The sequence below is a fragment of the Tenrec ecaudatus genome, chromosome 14 (genome assembly GCF_050624435.1).
Source record: "Tenrec ecaudatus isolate mTenEca1 chromosome 14, mTenEca1.hap1, whole genome shotgun sequence".
NCBI classification, from domain to species: domain Eukaryota; kingdom Metazoa; phylum Chordata; class Mammalia; order Afrosoricida; family Tenrecidae; genus Tenrec; species Tenrec ecaudatus.
In genome coordinates, this window is record NC_134543.1 from 35,252,867 (window position 1) to 35,274,273 (window position 21,407).

Here is a 21,407-nt window from a genome sequence, read left to right on the forward strand (position 1 = left end):
GCACTTTAACCACTGTACTACCATCACTGCTGGGATGCAACATTTCATAGGCATAATAATAGTATAAATTCTGCATATTAATAGGAAGTATTGATATGACTATCATGAGAAAAGTAGGGCTGGCGAGGAGGCCCTCAATTGTCATAAAGAAACACATGGGCTAATGTGGTGAAGAAAGCTGATGGTGCCCGGCTATCAAAAGGTATAACATCTGGGGTCTTAAGGGCTTGAAAGTAAACAAGCTGCCATCTAGCTCAGAAGCAACAAAGCTCACATTGGAAGAAGCACACCAGCCTGTGTGATCACAAGGTGTTGAAGGGATCAGGTATCAGGCATCAAAGAATAAAAAACCATATCGTTGTGAAATGAGAGGGAGTGCATATTGGGGACCCAAAGTCTATCTGTAGGCAACTGGACATTCCCTTACAGAAGGATCACGGGGAGGAGATGAGCCAGTCAGGGTACAGTGAAGCAGCTTTTGTCTAGTTCTTAAATGCTCCTTCCACTACCACCCCGCCCCCCCCGCTATCATGATCCCAATTCTACCTTACAAATCCCCTGGTACAGAAAGGAACAGGAAACACAGGGAATCCAGGACAGATGATCCCCCTCAGGACCAGTGGCGAGAGTGGCAATACCAGGAGGGTGGGGTAGAAAAGGGGAACCGATTACAAGGATCTACATATAACCTCCTCCCTGGAAGACAGACAACAGAAAAGTGGGTGAAGGGAGATGTCAGGCAGTGTAAGATATGACAAAATAATTTATAAATTATCAGAGTCTCATATGGGAGGATGGGAGTAGGGACGGAGGGGGGAAATAAGGAGCTGATACCAAAGGCTCAAGTAGAAAGCAAATGTTTTGATGATGAGGAGAACAACAAATGTACAAATGTGTCTGACACAATGAATGTATGTATGGATTGTGATAAGAGTTGTATGAGTCCCCAATAAAATGATTTTTTTTAAAGAAAGAAACATGGGCTTTTATGTTTCTTCCTGGCTGTAGCACCTGAGACTCCTTTCCAATAAGGCCAATTATCAAAACTGGCAAGGCTGTATACTTGCTTTCCCAGAGTCACTTACAACTAGGACCAGGGCACCCCAGACCATTAATTAAAAGTTAGTTATAGGAAGCAAGGAGCCCTGGTAGTGTCGTTGGTTATGCTTTGGACTGCTACCCTCCAGATTAGCAGTTCAAACCCACCAGCAGCTCAGCAGGAGAAAGATTAGACTTTCTGCTCTCACAAAGATTTACAGCCTCAGGAACCCTGCGGTAGGGCCATTAGTTATTGGAAATGGGTCAATGGCAGTGAGTTTGGCTTGGGTCTTTATTGGACTGGGAAGAAGCTGGAACTGAACAGAATTCAATCCAGAGTGACCGTATTGTGATTCTGGAGGCAGTAGTGCCATCGTATCCGATGGCAGTGGCCGGTGGCCGGTGACTAGGATCCGTCAGGTGGCCAGCTTAGCTGAGAGCACCTCCCTGGTAGCGGCAGCAATAACATCTTTGCAGGGTCAGCGCTATGCTGTTATTTATAATGATTGTATCTAATTATTCACCCGATTCTACATGACTCAGTCAGACAGGGCTGGTGTTTGTTTTGATAACCTTTAAAATTCTACACCCTAGCAGCATAGCGTGTTTCACGAGGTGAGTCGATTTATAATAAATGCTAAACACATATTTGTTGGCTGACTATTGTCCTCAAGCATGCCACGCTACCCTAAATTGGCACAATGCCTTGTTATTTTAAATCCAATCCCAACAAACTTATTTCCTCCCAACACGCTAAGTGGCTGTCCTTTTCACATGTGGTTGTTTCCTTTAATCATCACAACAGCTATATCCAATCATTTCTTAATGAAAAAAAATCAAGGATCAAAGGATTTGCTTTTTTCCTTTGTGTTTTTCAGAGTGGGAACATACTGTTGATGGAACTATAAAGTGAAAGTAGGTGAAATATAGCCTCATTAGCAGCGAAGTTCACGGAGAGAACCCTGTTTCCTTTTCAACTTTCCTTAAATCCTTCAGTATATTTAAAGAGAGTCTCAGTTAGAGCTAGTATTTCCTAACATCCCTTTAACACTTTTTAATGTTGCTTCCTTTCAAGCCAAAGCAAACAGACTTACAGCCTTCGATGGGCAACAGTGATAGTTGGAGAGGCTAGGTTTGTTGCAGGTCCTAGAAGCCCTCCTCCAAGCCTCAGTTGTACTTCAAGACCGTTTCTCCCTCAGGTCGCAGGTGAAGGAGGCAGTTGGCTTATGTCAGCCATTCAGGAGGCTGAGGATGATGGCTGAACTGCCCCAGGGGGTTTCCAAGGCTGTCGTGTTTCTGGGAGCAGACTGCCACCACCCTGTAGCTGCAACTGCTCACGTACACAGCTGTCTCCTTCACCACATCCGAGGAGGCAAGTGAAAAAGGCAGTGCCCTGGCAATGGCGCGCTCTGCCTCAGGAGTGCTACATGCCACCTCCACTGCCAGACCACTGGACAGAACTGGCAGGAGACTGGGCTGTCTACCCTTCAACCTGCCTAGGAAGTCGAGAAGAAGTGAATACTAATGATTAGTAGCGTTGACCTAGAAGTTGATCATGTCGTTTTCATTCACCGTACTCTTAGGATCAACTGCTCTTTGGGGCACGTGGATTTCCATGAGGAAACCTGTTCTTGATCACAGAGTAGCAAAGGCAAATGGAAGCCACGATGCAGTCAAGGAGCCGAAAATAACTTTTCAAAGAGCGGCTCAAGAAGACACATTCCGATATTATAACGAAATGTGAAAAGACCCAGAGGGGTGAAAAACCAGGCAAGAACATGCTCGGCATACCTTAAACTGAAAGAACTCAAGAAAAAACTCAAGCCTCGGGTTGAACTATTGGAAGATTCTATGGACAAAATATTGAGCAATGCCGCAAGCAATAAAAGAAGACGGAAAGAGTACAGAGTCACCTTACCAAAAAGGACTGGTCAACTTTCCACCATTTCACGGGGTAGCATAGGACCAAGAGGAGGACGTTCCAGCTGCACTGAAAGCATTCACCAAAAACAAGACTCCAGAATCGATGGACTATCAATGGAAATAAATGCGTTTCAAGAGTCTGATGAAACACTGGAAGCACTTACTCACTATGCCAGGAAATTCGGAAGACAGCTACTTGGCCAACTGACTGGAAGAGATCTGTATTTGTGCCCATTCCCAAGAAAGGTGACCCCAAAGAATGCCCAGATTGTAGAACAATGTCATTGACATCACACGCAAGTAAAATGTTGCTGATGGGCATTGAACACTGGTTGCAGCAGGACATTGACAGGGAGCTGCCAGAGGTTCAGGGTTGATTCAGAAGGGGAGGTGGAATAAGGGTTATCATTGCTGATGTCAGATGGATCTTGCCTGAAAGCAGAAAGTATCAGAAATGTATTTACTTGTGTTTTATTGACTATGCCAAGGTATTTGACTGTGTGGATCTTAACCAACTATGGGTAGCCTTGAGAAGAAGGAAATTCCAGAACCCTCATTGTGCTCATGCAGAAGCTGTACATGGATCACGAAGCAGTTGTGCATGCAGAACAAAGGAATACGGCCTGGTTTTAAATCAGGGAAAGTGTGTATCAGGGCTGTATCCTCTCACCATTCTTATTCAATCTGTATGCTGAGCAAATCATCAGAGAAGCTGGTTCTATAACAAAGAATGTGGCATCAGGATTGGAAGAAAGCTTATTAACAACTTGCGGTAGGCAGATGACACAGCCTTCTTGCTGAAAGTGAGGAGGACTTGAGGCACTTGCTGAAGAAGATTAAGGATTGAAGCCTTCAGTATGGATCGCACCTCAATGTAAAGACCCAAATCCTCACAACTGAAACAATGAGTAACATCATGATAATGGAGAAAAGATTGAAGTTGTCAAGGATTCTGTCTTGCATGGATCCATAATCAACGCTCATGGTAGCAGCAGTCAAGAGATCAAAAGAAGCATTACATTGACAACTCTGCTGCACAAGACCTCTTTAAGGTGTTGAAAAGCAGGGATGCTACTTTGAGGACTAAAATGTGCCCGAGACAAGCCATGATGTTTTCGATGGACTCATATGCATTTGAAAGTTGGACATTGAAGAAGAATGTACGTGTTAAAATTGTGGTGAAGAATTTAAAAGTACAAGGGACTGCTAGAGTGCCAAAACTCTGTCTTGGAAAAAGTACAGCTAGAATGTTTAGAGGCAAGGATGTGAGACTTCGCCTCATGTACTTTGGACATGTTAGGAGAGACCAGCCTCTGGAGAAGATCATGGTTGGTAAAGTAGAGGGACAGCGAAAGAGAGGAAGGCCCTCAAGGAGATGGACTGACCCATGGCTGCAACACTGAGCTCAGGCACAAGGACAATGTGAAGATGGCGCCCGACGGGGCACTGTTTCCTTCTGTTGTGCATACGATACACAACACCTCCACCTATATTTTTAAAAATTATTTACTTTTATACTTGAAACATTACATTTACTTCTATATTGATTTTTAGTTGTACAGGTCATTTACAAATGATAACACAGCCGACTCAGGTCCACATATTATTATTATAGCTTATTGAAAGACTGGTTGGTAAATGCAGCAATAGTTGAAAAATATTCATAGTATGTGTCCTTTAAAAGAGAAATATCGGGGGGAGCGGGGAGGGAGGGGAAAAAAAGAGGACCTGATGCAAAGGGCTTAAGTGGAGAGCAAATGCTTTGAAAATGATTAGGGCAAACGATGTACAGATGTGCTTTATACAATTGATGTATGTATATGTATGGATTGTGATAAGAATTGTATGAGGCCCTAATAAAATGTTTTAAAAAAAGAAATATCAAGGTTTAAAATTAATATAAATATTAAAATAAAATATCAAGGTTTAAAATGTAAATACGTTAATAAATAATGGCATAAACAAAAGACGTTTCTTGCTCATTGAATTGATTTCAACTCCTAGTGACCTTAGAGTAGTGGATCTCAACCTTCCTAATGCCGTGACCCTTTAACACAGTTCCTCTTGTGGTGGTGACCCCCCCAACAATAACATTATTTTCGTTGCTACTTCATAACTGTAATTTTGTTATAAATTATAACTGTTATGAGCTGTATGTAAATATTTAATGTGCAGGCTATAATTTCATTGTTACAAATTGAACATAACATAATTAAAGCATAGTGATTAATCACAAAACAATATGTAATTATATATTGTGAAATATTTATGTTTTCCAATGGTTTTAGGCGACCTCTGTGAAAGGGTCATTCAACCCCCAAAGGGGTCGTGACCCACAGGTTGAGAACCGCTGCCCTAGAGGCTGCAGTGGAACTGCCCCATCGGGCTTCCCAGACTGCAATCTTTGCAGGTGCAGGTTACCATGCCTTTCTCCTGAGGAGTGACTAGTGGATTCAGACCAGACCTTTCGGTTAACAGCTAAGCACTGTCACCACTGTGCTACCGGAGTCCCTTAAACAATGGTAACCCACCACCTTCAGGTCAATCCTGACCCACAGCAGCCCCATGATAGGTCAGAATAGAACTGCTCCCTAGGGTTTCTGAGATGGACTCTTACAAAAGCAGCCTCATTTTCCTCTCTCAGAGCAGCTTGTAGATTGAATGGCAGGCATAGTGGTCAGAAGCCCCATGCCTAGTCCACAGCATCACCAGGGCTCCTGAAGGAAGGACACAGAGCTACACCAACTGGGAGCGATTGTGATAGTGAAACGGAAATGGCCGAGATTGCTGAAGGCTGAACGACTAACCGTGGGTAGCAAAGGGGGAAACAAATTTGGAGCCTCAGATTTTGGTGCTCTTACCTCAACATTCCAGGGACTTTCCCAAGAAGTGTGATGGCCCGCCAGTGTGAGTCACAGTCGGTTCTTCACAATAGCTCGTATGAGAGAAAATCTACTTTCTTTAATTATTCTTTAAATTTGTTCCTGTATCTTTGGATGACGTTTTAGAAAATATGGGACTGGGGGGGACCCAGAAGCTGATTTTCAGTTAATACCATAAAAACAAATGCTACCTGAAATATATTCCTCAGATTTGAAACCTTTAAGAGTCTGAGTTTGTAGACACGTGAAGAGGAAGATAAAAGTGCTGCTACTTCCTAATAGTGGAAATGAAATTAGTTATCCTGGCAGGAGGACATTTCTCTGAAAATACCTTGTTGAAGAAATTCTCTACTGAAGGAGCCACATCTTTACCTTTGGGGCAGATTTTTGCTCAGAAATGATCTACAAACAATTTTTCCAATGAACTAATGGGCCACAGAAGCATCCACGTGCACAATCTAGAGGTCAGAAGAACTAGCTAGATGGTACCCAGCTCCCACTGCCAACTGCTGTGAAAAGGATCACGGAAGAGCAAGGAGAAGAAGTGAAGCAGAACTCAAATCATCGAAGAGACCAGGCTTTGGGTGGACCGCCAAGTTGTGCGCTGAGCGCGTCGGAGCCAAGCCAGGCTGGTCAGGATGATCACGGTCGTGCAGCTCGCCGTCTTCGCCAACATGCTGGGCGTGTCGCTCTTCTCGCTTGTCGTTCTCTATCACTACGTGGCCGTCAACAATCCCAAGAAGCAGGACTGAGAGTGGCGCTTTCTCCGCCCCAGGGTTCCAGGATCTAGTCTGAGGAAGGGGTTGCAATGGATGAGTGGAAACAAAATGGATATGAACTGTTGAGTGTAAAACTGATGATTGGCTCTGTACACCTTCATCCACTTCACTATGCAAAGTTGTGTGTTGCTTTTTAAAAATCATTTTATTAGGGGCTGTACAACTCTTTTCACAATCCATACATACTTCCATTGTGTTAAGCACATTTGTACATTTGTTGACATTATTTTCTTTCTTTTTTTTAACAATTTATTAGGGGCTCATACAACTCTTATCATAGTCCATACATATACATGCATCAATTGTATAAAGCACATCTGTACATTCTTTGCCCTAATCATTTTTTTCTCCTCTTTTCTTTTTTTTACATTTTATTAGGGACTCATACAACTCTTATCACAATCCATACATATACACACATCAATTGTATAAAGCACATCCATACATTCCCTGCCCCAATCATTCTCAAAGCATTTGCTCTCCACTTAAGCCCTTTGCATCAGGTCCTCTTTTTTCCCCCTCCCTCCCCTCTCCCCCCTCCCTCATGTGTCCTTGGTAATTTATACATCGTTATTTTGTCATATCTTACCCTATCCGGAGTCTCCCTTCCCCCCTTTCTCTGCTGTCCCTCTCCCAGGGAAGAGGTCACATGTGGATCCTTGTAATCAGTTCCCCCTTTCTAACCCACTCACCCTCCACTCTCCCAGCATTGCCCCTCACACCCTTGGTCCTGAAGGTATCATCCACCCTGGATTCCCTGTGTCTCCAGCCCTCATATGTACCAGTGTACAGCCTCTGTCCTATCCAGGCCTGCAAGGTAGAATTCGGATCATGGTAGTTGGGGGGAGGAAGCATCCAGGATCTGGGGGAAAGCTGTGTTCTTCATCGGTACTACCTCGCACCCTAATTAACCCATCTCCTCTCCTAAATCCCTCTATGAGGGGATCTCCATTGGCGGACACTTGGGCCTTGGGTCTCCACTCTGCACTTCCCCCTTCATTTAATGTGGTATATACATATATATACATATACACATATATACACATACACACACACACACATATCTTTTTTTTTTGCATGATGCCTTATACCTGGTCCCTTGGCACCTCGTGATCGCACTGGCCGGTGTGCTTCTTCCATGTGGGCTTTTTTGCTTCTGAGCTAGATGGCCACTTGTTCACCTTCAAGCCTTTAAGACCCCAGACACTATCTCTTTTGATAGCCGTGTTGCCATTATTTTCAAAACATTTTCTTTCTACTTGAATCCCTCCTATCAACTCATTTTCCTTGCCCCTCCTCCATCTCTCCCTCATGAACCCTTGATAATTTATAAATTATTATTAATTTTTCATGTTTTACACTGATGTCTCTCTTCACCCACTTTTCTGTTGTCCGTTCCCCTGGGAGGGGGTTATATGTAGATCATTGTGATCGGTCAAAGTTGTGTGTTTTAAAGTGGTCACAGAACCTTAAAGTTTGTTGTTGTTGTTGTTCTTGTGAGGTGACATGGAGTCGGTTCCAACCCACAGTGTCCCTGTGCACAACAGAACAAGACACTGCCTGGTTCTGCACCCTCCTCACAAGAGCTTGGAATGTTACTTAGCTTTCTCACTCATTGTATAAGGTTGATAAGGAGCAGTCATCTGGAAAGTAGATGTTAAGATAACAAATTGTAGAATTATTTTTATGTACTCACAGTTTTGTGTACGCATTGTATTTTATGTTTATTTTGTGTGTGTGGCCCTGTCATGTTTTTTGGGGTCTTATGCAGCTCTTATGACAATCCATACATATATTCACGTTTTTTTTTTAAGAATTATGTCACACCTGCATGTAGCAAGTGATGAATATTATGACAAGAACTAGTATAAATGCTGCTTGGGAATGAAATAGATTTGTGCACTTGCTCTATAGCCTATGGTGCTGCTGGGATGCTCTGTCAGCCTGGCTTCCAGTAAACAGTTTTTCCCTTCACTGTTCTACTTGGAATGGTTGTTAATTAGGCTCCATCAATCCAAGGCATGGACCCAATATCTGGGGTAGCAACCATACAACTTGCATATGGATGTTTGTAGCAGCACTGTACATGACAACAAATGTAGAAACAACCCAAATATCTATCACCTGAGGAATGAATAAGCAAACTCTCATGTATCTAGCTAATGGAATATTACTCAGCCATACAAAGGAACAAAGTACTGAGACAGGCCACATCTTTGAGAGCTTTATACTAAGTGAAAGAAACCAGACACAAAGGCTGTTTATTATATAACTACATTTTGGTGAAATATCTAGACAACTCCACAGACAGTTGATGTGACACTGTGCATGTGATTTATTTTTGAGATAATGAAAGTGTTGTGCAATTAGAGAGTGGCAATGGTTGTACTACTTAATAAATATTTTTAAAACATTTTATTAGGGGCTCATACAACTCTTATCACAATCCATACATATACATACATCAATTGTATAAAGCACATCTGCACATTCCCTGCCCCAATCATTCTCAAAGCATTTGCTCTCCACTTAAGCCCTTTGCATCAGGTCCTCTTTTTTTTCCCCCTCCCTCCTCATACAACTCTTATCACAATCCAGTCAGTCATATACATACATCAATTGTATAAAGCACATCTGTACATTCTTTGCCCTCATCATTTTCTTTTTCTTTTTTTACATTTTATTAGGGGCTCATACAACTCTTATCACAATCCACACATATACATACATCAAGATATGACAAAATAACAATCTGTGGTTTATCAAGGGCTCATGAGGGAGGGGGGAGCAGGGAGGGAGGGGAACAAAAAAGAGGACCTGATGCAGAGGGCTTAAGTGGAGAGCAAATGCTTTGAGACTGATTAGGGCAAAGAATGTACGGATGTGCTTTATACAATTGATGTACTTTGTAAATATTTTAAAACCACTGAATTGTACACTTTATGTAGGTGAATTTTACCTTTATTTTTAAAAAATTATTAACTCAGTGATAAAAGAATCACATTTAAACAGCTTGATTTGTTTTGAAATGTCTTATTCATTGATTCCAAGGACAAATAATATAAACTAATATAAGGGGTTATAAAATTTTTCATGGAAATGTGTATCATGAAAAAAATGCATGGACTTCAAAGATTTTTTTTAACTAACATAAACTAACTTTTATAACATCGACATAGTTTGAAGCACTAAGAAGGATAAGATATCAATTTGAAAAGAACCCCTATCAGATCAACATTAATTCTGACAAAACTGAAGCAAAAGCAAACATCAAATGTATGGTGAAGCTTAGGTGACATTATTGATGCTTTATGAAAAATTCATGGGAACAATGGCCCCAAAGAAATCAGTAGTTTACAAATGGATTTTTATAAACTCATGTTAGAAAAAACAAGATATTAAAGATGAAGCTGGTAACTGCAGAGCAGTCACATCAATTTGTAAGGAAAAAATTCATCTTGTTCATGGGCTAATTAAAGAGGACCAAAGATTAACCAAAGAAACGATAGCCAGCAATCATAGATGTCTCCACTGGTTGAACTTACACAATTCTGACTGAAAAATTAAATTAAGCAAACTTTCTCTTCCATGGATGCCCAAACCGTTGCAACTCAGATCAGCTGCAGACAAGAGCAGAGCTTTCCATGGAAATTTTAAACAAGTGGGATCAAGATCGTATTGCATATCTGGGAAGAACTGTAACAGAAAGTGAAACATGGCTTTACCAGTACAATCCTGAAGACAAAGCAGAGTCAAAGCCATGGCTATCCATCGAGTGGAAATGGTCCACTCAAGGCAGATGCTAACTGGTCAAGAGCAAAGGGCACAGCAACAATGTTTTGGGGTGCTCATGATGTTTTGCTTATTGACTTTCTGGAGGACCAGAGAATGATAACCCAATCTGACTGGGAGGGACAAAATATAGGGTTTTTGAAGCTTTAAATCTTTATGGAAGCAGACAGCCCCATCTTTTCCCTGCAGAATAACTGGTGGGTTTGAACCATTTACCTTATGATTAGTAACCCAACACTTACCCAATAGCATCACCATGCTCCTTCCAAAGAACAATAGCATCTGCTTATTATGGGAGTGTTTTGAGAAAGTTCGTCCTAATTTTCTCATGATAACAATATCATTTCAATACATTTTCACTGTGGCACATTCGACGTTCTTCACCAACTCTTTAGTGAAAAGGCATCAATTCTTCCCTCTTCTTTACTATTTAGCTTTTCCATGCATTTTAAGTGATTGAAAATATGATTGCTTGGACTATACCTTAGCCCTCAAAGTGACACCTCTGTTTGGGACACTCAGGTATAAGGCATCATGCAAAAAAAACACAAAAACGATATAAGTGTGTGTATGGATGTGTATATATGTGTATATGTATATATATATACCATATTAAATGAAGGGGGAAGTGCAGAGTGGAGACCCAAGGCCCAAGTGTCCGCCAGTGGAGATCCCCTCATAGAGGGGTTTAGGAGAGGAGATGGGTTAATTAGAACACAGCTTTCCCCCAGATCCTGGATGCTTCCTCCCCCCAACTACCATGATCCGAATTCTACCTTGCAGGCCTGGATAGGACAGAGGCTGTACACTGGTACATATGAGGGCTGGAGACACAGGGAATCCAGGGTGGATGATACCTTCAGGACCAAGGGTGTGAGGGGCAATGCTGGGAGAGTGGAGGGTGAGTGGGTTGGAAGGGGGGAACTGATTACAAGGATCCACATGTGACCTCTTCCCTGGGAGAGGGACAGCAGAGAAGGGGGGAAGGGAGACTCCGGATAGGGCAAGATATGACAAAATAACGATGTATAAATTACCAAGGGCACATGAGGGAGGGGGGAAAGGGGAGGGAGGGGAAAAAAAAGAGGACCTGATGCAAGGGGCTTAAGTGGAGAGCAGGTGCCTTGAAAATGATTGGGGCAGGGAATGTATGGATGTGCTTTATACAATTGATGTATGTATATGTATGGATGGTGATAAGAGTTGTATGAGTCCCTAATAAAATGTAAAAAAAGAAAAGAGGAGAAAAAAATGATTAGGGCAAAGACTGTACAGATGTGATTTACACAATTGATGTATGTATATGTATGAACTGTGATAAGAATTGTATGAGCCCCAATAAATTGTTAAAATAAAAAATTAAAAAAAAGAGGTGTTTGGCAGCAGACAATAGAAGTCTTTTGGCATGTAGTAGGGGATCCACAAACATTTATTGAATGAATCAATGCTAGCTCATGTCCAGCTTACAGGGTTGTTACAAAGCTTTAAGAGAGAGAGAGAGAGAGAGAGAGAGAGAGAGAGAGAGAGAGAGAGAGAGAGAAAGAAAACTCTTTTTCTCATTTTAAATTGTCATGGAAATATGCATACCAAAACATCTGCCAACACAATAACTTCCACCGCTTCAATGACATCGGTATGGTTTTCATGTCGTGTCATCAGTATCACTGTCCTCATGTAAAACATGCCATCATCATTACATAAACTCAATGTTTCTCCCCCTTTTCCCTCCCTTCTATCCCTAACTGACCAAAGTAAACTCTGTTCCATCAGTCTGATTCAGACTATGGTGAGTATAAGTCTTAGTGGGAGCAGACTTACCTCTCTCCCTTTGAGTGACTGGTCACTTGAACTGCTGACCTTGGGGTTAACTATGCAACCCTTAGCTCACTGTGCCTCCGTGACTCCTTTCTCCCCTAGTAACTGTTATTAATCTTGATTTCTACAGATTTGTTTATTTCATATTATGAAGTACTTTTTAAAGCTGCAAAAGAGTACAAAACTCACCAAGTTCAATTCTGGCTTGTAGTGACTCTATAGAGAGCGTTTTCGAGACCGTAAGTCTTTACTAGCACAGACAGCTCCCCTTTCGCCTTCAAAGCAACTGGTGGATTCGAACCACTGATCTTGTTGCTAGCAGCCCAATGCCTAACACAAAGGGTTGCTCCAATGTGAAACAGTGCAATGGTGAGCTGGCAAACTAAAGCGCTAGCTGTCAATATGACAGGAGTTTGTGGAAAGGAAAACCAGGGAAGAATGGGCTATCTGCTTCCTTGGTCGGTGTGTGAGAGGAGTGATAGGAAAGTTAATTACAGATAGGAAAACAAATCACAGAGGAATTTGACAGATAAGTAAAGGAATATGAACTCAAGCTGAAAGAGAAAAGGGAGAGTAGTGAGCAGTGATTTTTCAGGAAAGATTTGCTCATCTAATAACTAGAGCCAAGGACTAATGACAAGAGCTTTCCTAGATGCTGGAGTTTCCGTGGTGATCCAAACAGACCATGAGTGGTGCGGAGATTTAACCAATTGAGTTCAGAGGTCCTCTGGCTTATCATTTTGTGATTTGAATAACAATCGCTTCCTAGAAATCGCACAAGGAGCCCTGGTGCTCGCAAAGGTGAAGCAATGGGTGGCTAAACTGAAAAGTTAGTGGTTTAAACCCAAGTCACTATGTGAAAGAAACAACTCGACGGCCGGCTCTCAGAAAGATTGAAGCCTAGGAAATACCACACGGCACGTCCACTTTCGCCCAACAGTCTCTCGCAATTGGAATCGGTTTGGTGACCCACAACAAGGAACTTACAGATGGCTAGAAACACCAGCCCCCAACTGATGGGGAGCAGTAATCAAGAATCCTGGTTCTGTTTCTATTATGAGTGCACGTGGTTTACCCAGGAGGAAGAGGAACAACTTTGTAAATACATACTGTGGTCAGTGGGTTAAGTATTGGCTGCTAACCACAAGGTCAGTGATTCACACACCACTCTGAGACAGAAAGGGAGGCTGCCTGCTCTTGTAACGATACCGTCCTGGAAACCCTAGGAGCAGTGGACGCTAGCCTAGAGGGTCACTCTGCGTCTGAATGTATTTGAGGGCAATGGGTTTTAGTGGGTGAGCGAGTGGTCAGTTGCATTTTTCAGGAGTGTATCTTTTGAAACAAAATATACAGAAGCATATCTTTTATCTTCACTGAACCCATAAAACGAATTTAAATTTGATCCCTGCACTACAGGGCCACCTGGCTTCTCTGGGTCATATTTTACTTTGGAGAGGGGCATTGCCCAGTTATATTTCTTCAATGGAGCTCAACACAAGAATGACAACAGTGAATGCTCCATCTTCATGGAACAATCTCAGGAAAAGAAAGCTTGGCTAAATGGCTACATCCTTCATGGAACAAACAAGAACTCTACTCAACAGGGCTTTTTGGTGTGTGCCACTCACCAAGCGTTATTGATGTGTAAAGCTAAAATAAAAAATAAAGACAGTTGGCTCGTGATGATTTTTGTCCTGAAAGCTTCAAAAACACAAAACGCAGGTGGTTAGCATAGATTAGAAAGGAATGGTAAACCACTGTGGAAATACCAAGTGAACCATACTGGCCGTGGAGAATTTCGGTCCACTTTCCTTCTGGAAAGGCTCTGGTTGTCTCGGTTTCTTCATTCATCAGGAAGAACCATGCTTGATAAACTCACACCAAATGTCAGAAAGGTTAGCTTGAAGGTGATTCAAAAATGTTAGTCAAAAATAATTTTTGACTTTAATTATGAATGCAATTACTTCACATCCTGGGAACTCAAAAGCTCTTTGAACAGGATCCCTTAAACATAACAAACAAACAAACAAATAGCAACAAAATAAATAAATGACATTAAGACTGGAGGTGGAGGGAGAGCATCTACATTTCAGGGGAGACACTGATATTTCTGTTGGTGAGGATGGTGGGTAAATGGGGAGGAGCAGACTCACCTTGGAAAGGGATGCTAAATAATAATTGTCCTGAACCTAAGGGAACAATAAACCCGATTTTATGTTTCTGGTTGACACTACAAATATGCTTCTACACAACCTTGGTGACCCACGCCATGGACTAAACACTATAATGACCATGGATGCTGGCCTATAGGCAACATAGCATCCCCCAAGGGCCATGCCAGAAAGACTCATCATCTAAGCCTGACTGAACTAAATGTGCCCCTACCTCGAAACTACCTGTACTGTTGGATTTAGGACTGAACTACTCTGATGGGAGAGAAAGCAATGGGTGGCCACTCGAAGAGTGCGGAAAGGGTGGTGAGCTAGTTAGAAAGAAAATGTATTGAGAACGATGAGGGCAACAAATGTACAAATGTGCTTGACACGATGGATGCATGTTTGGATTGTGATAAGAGTTGTACGGGACTCCAATAAAATGATTTTTAAAAATTGATATCCCTTATTTCAAGTCTTTTTCTGAACTCAACTTGAATTTCTTGCTGTGCCTGTGAATATACTGCTGCAATGGTTTTTAAATTATTTTCAGAAAAGGTTTACTTGCATGTGCTATTAGTTACATCGCTCGATAATTCCCACATTGTGGGATCACTTTTTAAAAAAGATCATTTTATTGGGAGCTCTTACAGATAGTGTAACAATCCATAATTCAATTAGATCAAGCATGACTGTACAATTGCTGCCACCATCAGTTTCAAAGCATTTTCTTTCTTCTTGAACTCTCTCATGTCAGCTCCCCTTTACCCCTCCCTCCTCCGGCCTGGATCACCATCTTTTTAGAATGGGAAAAAATTGGATCTTTCAGTAGTTGCCTTCCAGATTTTTTTGATACAGAGATGTGTGCACCTTCAGCAATGCATGTTTGCTGAAACATTTTCATTGGCACTCTGTCAATTCCTAGAGTCTTATTCCTCACTGCAGCCTAGACTTCTTCCTTCTGGGTCAGCTCTTGGACATGTGCTACTTTCTGAAATGGTAAAACATTACCATTCTTTTTGGTACTTACTACACTGTTCAACTTTTGCCTGTAGGATCGCATCCAGCACCGCAACTGGAGGCTTGAACTATTACTTCAGTTCTTTCAGCTTGAGAAATGTCTAGTATGTGCTTACCATTTGCTTTCTAACTCCAGGTCTTTGCAGACGTCAATATAATAATTTGCTTTGTTTTCTTGAACCACTTCAACCTTTTATTCAGTTTTTTGTTACTTCATCATTTCTTCCTTTCACTTTAGATATTTATCCTTGGTAGCAACTAATGATCTTTGGTTTCTGTATACTTGCTTATTTCATTTAAGTGAGATCATAAGATATATGACCCTTTGCAACTAACGTAGTTCACTCAGGATGATGTTCTCAAGGCTCATCAATGTTGTGGTATACGTCAGTAACATTCCATTGTGTGTATGTGCCCCATTTTGGTGATTCATTTACCTTTTGATACTATTTTGGTTGTTTCCATCTTTGGGCTATTGTGAAAAGTACAGCAATGCACATTAGTCCATCTCAACCATTTTAAAATATTCTTTATTCCTTCTTTGTGGAACCCTGGTGGCATACTGGGTATGCACTGGACTGCTAACTGCAAGGTCAGCAGTTTGAAACTACCAACCGCCTTTTCTTCCCGTAAAGAGTTGCCGTCTCAGGAACCCACATGGGCAGTTCTACCCTGTCCTAGGGGGTCCCAGTGAGTTGGCATCCATTCAATGACAGGGAGTTTTATTCTTTCTTCAGGGATGTTGGAATCACACAAAAAACGTGGAAGTGAATAAGTAAATGAGTTTCTTTACGTCTTCCTGTGACGAGTATCGAACCCAAGGTGGAATCCTTAAGGACACCTGCGTTAATCACTCCCAAATTTAATTTTTCCAGAAAGATATTCTGAGATAGCACTTCAAGTGTCCCTGGATATGAATGCCCATATACATGTCTGAGTCTGGGGTCACCATGAATCAGAATCGAATCAAGGCCAGTGAGTTTGGAAATAGGAACCATTAGAATTGCTTTCACTCTGCTCCCTCTACTTCCACACAGTTCTGTTCAGTGCAATGGTTACTGAGGAGACTTGCACGGTTTAGCCCTTTAAAGCTAAGTACACTGGTCTTTCCATTATAACCGCTCATTTGAGAAAAGCCAAGCTCATATGGTCATTGACTGTGATTCAATGTGTTATACAATGTTGTACAATATAATTAGTCCTCAATAAATGACACAAGGGACTATGTTAAATTTGTAATAAAAGCAAATAGATACCATGGGGCTTGATCTTCTGAAGTAAGGTTGCCAGATTTAACAAATAAAAATATAGGTTGCCATTGTTGTTGTCAGGACATCATTCAAATGTGAATTTCAGATCATTATTTCTTAGTATAAGTATATACCATTCAAGATGTACATGGAAGAAATGTAATCAAAATGCTCCTTAAAAGTGAGGAGGTTGAGGCTTTGTTTCACTTGCTTTGGACATGTTGTCAGGCAGGACCAGCCCCTGGAGTAGGACGTCATGCCTGATAAAGTGCAAGGTCATCCAAACAGTGAGCTTAACTGAGACAATGGCTGCAACAATGAACTCCAACAGAATAGTGCCTGGACTCCCCACAAGATGGCCAGTTTAGCTGACCTCGACACTGACCGTCTACATCAAAAACAAGAGTGAGATAGGGATGATAATCCTGGAACTCTGAGCTTCAGAGGAAAAGACAGAAGAAGAGTGACGACCAATAGGGGTGAGAGAAGAAACAAACAGGGAAACTGTCGGCCAGCCTCACGTAGCGTGGCCACCTGGGATTGGTGCAAGCAGCATGCCATCCAAATAGCAGCCTGGCACACCGGTGGCAGAAAGGGGGGTTCTCCTTAAGTCCTTACACCCGCCTGGCAAATACACACACACACACACACACACACACACACACACGTCAGAGCCACACTCCATCAGACCGGCTCAACACATAGTCTCCCCTGGACAGGCAGGAATTCCTATCACCAGTAGCCCTGCCCCCAGCTGCATTCTGTGTGTACCCCCCACCCCAAACTTCCTTCTGGCAACATGCACCCAGAGCTTTGCTACCATCTGAGCTGGTACCAACTACTTTCAGACTAGGTGCCCTCACCCCAGATGACATACAGGCCAGCAAGAACTCATCTACGGTATAAGTGGTCTTCTGTCCCCTCCCACCCCACCCCAGGAGCTCCTCAGCTGGCACACAGTGTCAATTCATAGTGGGTGCCCTGGCCCCAACAGTTTTCTCTATTTTTTTTATTAAAAATTTTTTTTATTAGGGCCTCATACAACTCTTATCACAATCCATACATATAAATACATCAACTGTATAAAGCACATCTGTACATTCTTTGCCCTAATCATTTTCGAAGCTTTTGCTCTCCACTTAAGCCCTTTGCATCATTCCCCTCCCTCCCCCCTCCCCCTCCCCCCTCCCTCATGAGCCCTTGATAATTTATAAATTATTATTTTGTCATATCTTGCCCTATCCGGAAAAATATGGAACGCTTCATGAATTTGCGCAGGGGACATGCTAATCTCTGTATCGTTCCACTTTTAGAATATGTGCGGCTGAAGTGAGCACTTTCTCTATTTTTAAATGGTTTTTCATTTTCTTTCTCTTTCCTTCTTAAAATCCTTTCTTCTCAGCTTTCCCTTTCTCTCTTTTCTTCTTTATCTCTTCTTTTAAAGATTTTTTCTTTACTATTCTCTTCTTTTTCATCTTCATAGTTTTTATTATTGCACTTTTTTTCTTAATCTCTTTCTACCTTTGTTCTTACTTTGCTTTTTAGTTAATCAAAATCTTTATTCTTTCTCTTGTTTGCCTACTTCTCCATTTTTGGAACAAAGATTCTCTTTAGCTGTTTTATGCTCTCTTATTTATTTTTCTTGTCCCACATGACAGAAAACAGCACCTGTGCCCACCTGGCCTGAGACACACTTACTGGGTGAAGTACATTAAGGGGATTGAAGTGGATGAATTGAACAAAATGTATATAAATTATTGAATGTAAAACTGGTGATCTGCTCTATAAACCTTCACCTAAATCACAACTAAAAGTGTAAAGGAAAAAAACAAAACAAAAACCATAGTAACCATTGTGAGGTTGGTGCAGGATGGGACAATGTTTTGTTCTGTTGTACACAGGGTCACTGTGCATCAGGACTGACTGGACAGCATTGTGTCAGGCTGGGCTCTCTTTAGAATCAACCCAGTGACACGCACATCTATATATACACACATTATCTATCTATCTATCTATCTATCTATCTATCTATCTATCTATCTATCTATCTATCTGTCTGTCTATCATGAATTAATTTCAGAGATTGGCTCAAGTTCATGAGTCAAATGGTAAGCTAAACTGAAGGCTTTTCCTGACTCATGTAGCTGCCAGGTCTGATGAACCAAGAAGCAGGAAAATAAATCATGAAGTAGGAAGATCACAGTTGGTGCCTGGAGATGTCAATGAAGCCAAGGTCAGCTGGACAAATGGCAGATTGCTGATAGAATCCAGGGTCAACAGGCAATATGGTGGGTTGATAAGACAGAAGCAGTATCCAGACCAGCAGGAACAGAAGTCTTCCCACAGAGTCCACTTCAATAGAAGTAAGCCACGCCCCTGATGAAACTTGCTTTTGTTTGTATCAGTTCTTGATCTGCTTAAGGAGACAGCCACCTGCACTAATCATCCCACAACTGCAGAACCATTGAGAACCCTGGCTCAGTCAAGCTGCACCTAAGAATAGAGTTCCTACATTTCATCTGGAAACTCTAATTGTTGCTAGTCGGGAAAGACAGACGCACCGCTCATCCGTTCATCATTCTGTGGTAGCTTGTGTATATGACGCTGACAGCTATAGCATGCGTGTTTCAAAAGCCTTTCAACCATGTGAAAAGGTTTCGTGGAACTTCCAGACAAAGATGGTTGTGGAAAGAGGATCTGATGATCTATTTCAGGGGGGGAAAAAAAAGGGCGAAAACCTAATGAATAGTGGTGGGACAGAAGATGAGCTCCTCTGGTCGGAAGGCGCTCAGGAAACTACTGGAGAAGAGCTGGCTCCTGAAAGTAGAGTCAGCCTTGATGATGGAGGCAGAAGAAGGCTTCAGCCAGTGGCACAATGCAAACTTAGAATAACTGAAAACATCATTAATAAGTAGAACATGAAATAGATGAAAAGTGTGAATCCACGAAATTCGAAGTTGCCAAAAATGAAATAGAAGATGAAAATAACAATACTCTATAATTTATCAAGGGTTCACGAGGAGGGGAGGGGAAGGGAGGGACGGGAAAAAAGAGGAAGCTGATACCAAGGGCTCAAGTAGAAAGAAAATGTTTTGAAAATGTTGGCAATAAATGTACAAATGTTCTTGAGACAATTGATGTGTGGATTGTGATAAGAGCTGTAAGAGCCCCCAATAAAACGATTTATATTTGAAAAATAAAATAGAATACACAAAGATTGATATCCTAGGCATTAGTGAAATTGACTTGTATTAGCCATTTTGAATCAGACAATTATATGTCTACTATGTCAGGAATCATCAATCGAAGAGGAATAGTGTCATATCATTTAAAAAAATTCAAGATCTATCCTGAAGTCCAATGTTGACAGTGATAGGATAATTCCCATATGTCAACAAGAAAGGTCAGTTACTATGACTATTATTCAGATGTATGTACCATCCAATAATGTCAAATATGAGTATATTAAAGATTGCATGAGTTTATGGAGTCTGAAATTGATAAAACATGCAATGACAATTACTAATGATTGGAATGTAAACTTTGGATTCAAGGACACATGATTAGAAGCTGGAAAATATGGCCTTGGTGGCAGAAATGAAACCTGAGGTTACCTGATAGAATTTTCAAGATCAAGAATTTATTATTTTCCAACAACATAAATACTATACATGAGGTATAGTGGGTTATGCCTTGGTCTGCGATGCACAAAGTCAGCAGATCAAACTTACTTGCTGCTCCTCAGAACAAGCATGAGGCTTTCTGCTCCCAGAAAGATTTATAGCTGTACAGGGAGATGGGATGGAAAAGTTCTAAAATTTCAGTAAAGATTATACAGCTCTTCTTGATATGGTTGAACTATTGAATTGTATGATATGTGGATGAAGTGCCAATAAAGCTGTTTAAAAAAAAAGATTTAGAGCTTTGGAAACCCACAGGGGTAGTTGTGTCCTAAATGTTTGCTATGAGTTGCAATCAACTCGGTGGCAGTGAATTTGGTTTGTTTGTTTGAATATACATGAAGATTTCACCAGATAAAACAGAGGAATCTGTGAGTGCAGGGAGACAACAGGCAGTGTAAGATATGAAATAATAGTAACAATATTCACGAGGGTGGGAGGGAGAAGAAAAAAGAGGAGCTATACCAAGGGCTCAAGTAAAAAGAAAATGTTTTCGAAATGATGATGGCAACATATGTACAAATATGCTGGATACAATTGATGTATGGAATACTATAAAAGCTGTAAAAGCCCCCAATAAAAGGATTTTTAAAAACCACATAGGAATCAAATTGCCTACATCTGTGGGAAAAGATGATGGAGAAATTCAATATTATCAGAACAAGTCCAGGGACTGACGATGGAACAGACAGACCATAAGTTGCTCACATGTAAGTTCAAGTTGTAGCTCAAAACAAACAAAGTCCTCAAGAGTCAATATGACCTTTACTATATCCTACCTGAATTTAGAAACCAACCCAAATATATATTTGATGCATTGAACACTAATGATTAAAGATTCGACAAATTGTGGGGAAACATTGAGGACATTATATGTGAAGAAAACAAAAAAATCATTCAAAATGTATGAAAGAGAGAAAAGGCCAAAATGGATGTAAGAAGAGACTCAAAAACTTGCTCTAGAATGTAAAGTATCATGAGTGGAAGACATGATGAAGTAAAAGCGCTGGAAGGACAATTCAAACAGCGATGAGTAGAGAAGTTAGAGTAGCACAATGAACTGTACAAAGGTTGG

General features: G+C 41.3%; 1 protein-coding gene and 1 pseudogene across 1 annotated transcript; one reads left to right on the forward strand and one right to left on the reverse strand.

Moving 5' to 3' along the window:
- Positions 1-6,481: 6,481 nt before the first annotated feature.
- LOC142425522 (dolichyl-diphosphooligosaccharide--protein glycosyltransferase subunit 4-like) lies at positions 6,482-6,634 on the forward strand. Its single transcript, XM_075530777.1, has one exon. It carries the CDS (start codon positions 6,482-6,484, stop codon positions 6,593-6,595), a length of 114 nt encoding a protein of 37 aa, XP_075386892.1. The 3' UTR covers positions 6,596-6,634.
- Positions 6,635-17,898: 11,264 nt separating this feature from the next.
- On the reverse strand, positions 17,899-17,989 carry LOC142427029 (U6 spliceosomal RNA; annotated as a pseudogene).
- Between the last annotated feature and the right edge of the window lie 3,418 nt (positions 17,990-21,407).

Excerpts from the sequence above, each read along its gene's own strand:
- LOC142425522 (XM_075530777.1), top strand. The coding sequence starts at position 6,482 with ATGATCACGGTCGTGCAGCTCGCCGTCTTCGCCAACATGCTGGGCGTG.